Source organism: Austrofundulus limnaeus, unplaced genomic scaffold (genome assembly GCF_001266775.1).
Source record: "Austrofundulus limnaeus strain Quisiro unplaced genomic scaffold, Austrofundulus_limnaeus-1.0 Scaffold80, whole genome shotgun sequence".
In the NCBI taxonomy this organism is placed as follows: domain Eukaryota; kingdom Metazoa; phylum Chordata; class Actinopteri; order Cyprinodontiformes; family Rivulidae; genus Austrofundulus; species Austrofundulus limnaeus.
The window spans coordinates 1,209,334-1,211,990 of NW_013952482.1; the positions used below are offsets into that span (position 1 = coordinate 1,209,334).

At 42.5% G+C, this 2,657-nt stretch overlaps 1 protein-coding gene across 2 annotated transcripts in view; it reads right to left on the reverse strand.

Moving 5' to 3' along the window:
• The window catches only part of LOC106519653 (caskin-1), a 47,260-nt gene extending 46,528 nt beyond the window's left edge, over positions 1 to 732 (reverse strand). For both annotated transcript variants that reach the window (XM_014011414.1, XM_014011413.1), the window contains exon 1: positions 86 to 732. In XM_014011414.1, the coding sequence (XP_013866868.1) occupies positions 86 to 179 (94 nt within the window). In that variant the 5' untranslated portion in view covers positions 180 to 732. The remainder of the gene's footprint in view (positions 1 to 85) is intronic.
• Between the last annotated feature and the right edge of the window lie 1,925 nt (positions 733 to 2,657).

Sequence of the window (2,657 nt, forward strand, 5' to 3'; positions counted from 1 at the left end):
GTGTGTGTGTGTGTGTGTGTGTGTGTGTGTGTGTGTGTGTGTGTGTGTGTGTGTGTCAGAGACAGGACGATGGATGGATACTAACTGGCTTTTCCTGGCCGTGGTCTCTGTAGCAGCCGCTGAGCTGTCAGCAGGTCCTCGGTCTTCACGGCCTGGAGCAGCTCCTGGTCCTTCCCCATGTCACTTCCGACCCGCGCCGGTCCTCTCGGTCCACCTCTCTGCCTCTGAGCGMCCCTCTCTCCTCCGTTAATCCGCTGCTACATCCTGCCGCCGCTCCCGGCCTCCCGCTGGAGCTGTCGCGCGGAGGGAGGGGACGGGATGGGATGAGGGCTCCTCGGGACTGGGACGCTCCGATACGGCCAGCGCAGGTCCCCCGGCGTCCACCCTCCACCACCACTCAGTCCGTGCGGCAACACCGACCCCTCCCACGCGCGCGCGCRCACACACAAACGCTCTCACAGTCTGACCGAACCGTCCGGACCGGACCGGACTCCGTCGGGATGCGCTCTCTGGCCGCGCAGGAGCACTCGCGACAGAATGCACATCTTCTACCCGCGTGACGATTTCACCGGGTCTACGTGCGTCCGTGCGTGAAAACGGTGGAGCTCGAGCGCCCTCACGGTGGGTCAACGTTGAAGCCCCCACCCCACCACCCCTGGCCTCAAGCCCGCTGGTCGTGCTCGCGTGCACAAATATCCACAATTATTTACGAGTCATAAGCAAAACATATGGGAGCGCGTTCCAGGGCTGGGATTTAAACCCTGTGTTTGCGCGTGAGGGTGAGGCGCGTGTTGGTGAAGCACTTCCTGGGTCACTGTAACCCCACGGGGCAATTTTGTAAATTAATGCACTGTAAAACATGAAATGTTGGATTTACTTAACCATGTTATGAGACCCCGTTCCACTTAACTGAGTTGAGTAAATTCAAAGCAATATACCAGTTTTTTAACCAAAGAACATGAGTATGTTGCTTTGAATTTACTCAACTCAGTTAAGTGGAACCAGGTAACATAACACGGTTAAGTAAATCCAACATTTCATTTTTAGAGTGTGGATGTATAACTTCTAGAGGTTAAATGGTTGTGAGCAGGTTATATTAAAGTTTGGATTTTAAAAAGTTGAGTTCTGCAGAAAGATTATGAATAAAATATCTATAGACCAGGCTTTAGACAAAGTTTGAGTCACAAAATAGCTACCTTAAGGTATAAAAAAGCCAGACCGAATTGACTCAGACATTTAGAGACAAAGTTTTAAAAACAATCACAGTATTTAAAGTAAAAAAGACTCTCAGCTTGTACCTCTACATATAATTTTAACTCTATCTGTAAAACTGACTGAGTTGCAGGCCTTTTTTTATTATTTATTTATTTATTGTTTGTGTAAGATCTGTTGTGACAGCCATCTTGGCTTGGATTCACTCCAAATATTTTTTGAGATTTACATTAAAATCTGTCCATTGATACACGATAAATGTCGCCAAGACAAACACTATTTCCCTTTGAATATAAATGTTGCTCAAAAGTGTTTCACAATTTCACTCAAAGTGTGTCAGCTGATATTACATCAACATGCTTAAGGTTAATGAGACAGAAATATATTGAGGACTGCTGTGTGTGTGGGTGTGTGTGTGTGTGTTTGTGCTAATTTAGTCTAAAGGGGTCATTGTCAGTCAGATTTAGAACAGGAAGTGGAACATTTGACAGAGAACTCTATTAAAAAATTGAACAAGTTGTACTTTGTGTGCTGACATGGTATCTGAAGGATGGGGCAGATGTTTTCTGTTAGGTGTAACTGTAACTTAAAGGGCTAGTCAGGCCATTTTTGAATTGATGTATTATTATCAGTATGAAAAGAGCCAAAGTATGTACAGGCATGGTACTAGCCCTACAAAACTCTTTCTCATTAATGACACAGGTGTGAAAGAACACTAAAATTTTCAGTGACTTTGTTATGGTTTCCTCAKCTTCAGCCTCATATGTATGATCCATGACAATGTGTTGAGATAAAATATAATATTGTCCCAGACCAGTGATRTACGACAAGTCTGGAGTAATTACTACTTAATGGTTAAAGACTTCTTTAAAGAAATATCAATATCACCCGCTGTCTTTCACCACAGAGTTTTAAACTATATACCTGAGAAAAGAAAGAGTTGTAAATGACACTATCTCACATATGTGAGTGACTCCCAGCTACTAGAAATTTTGAGCTCAGTGTCTGTAAAGTTGATAGAGTTACAATGTTACGTTGGCTAATGTTTAATAGCCATAGTGGCCATCTTGAATTAGATTTACTATGGAAGTGTACCAGTTACCAGAGCCTGAAGTAATACTTGAAAAATTACAGAAAATTGCTTTGGTAAAAATAAATTTTACTGATGCAAAAAATAATAAAATGAAAGTCATTAAACTGTTCACAAAAAAATTGGGAAAGTAAAAGTACTTTTACACACTCTCTAAAAAAATAAGCTGTTGAATTTACTGAACCAAAGTGGTTTCACTAAGCTAGGTTGAGTAAATGGATCARTATAATCTTTGCTCAGTTTACTCAACTAGGCTTAGTGGAGCCAGCTGATATGACTTTGTTGAGTAAATTCAATTCTTCATTTTTAGAGTGCAGAAACATCTTTCATGATGAAACATATTTAATGTTGTAAC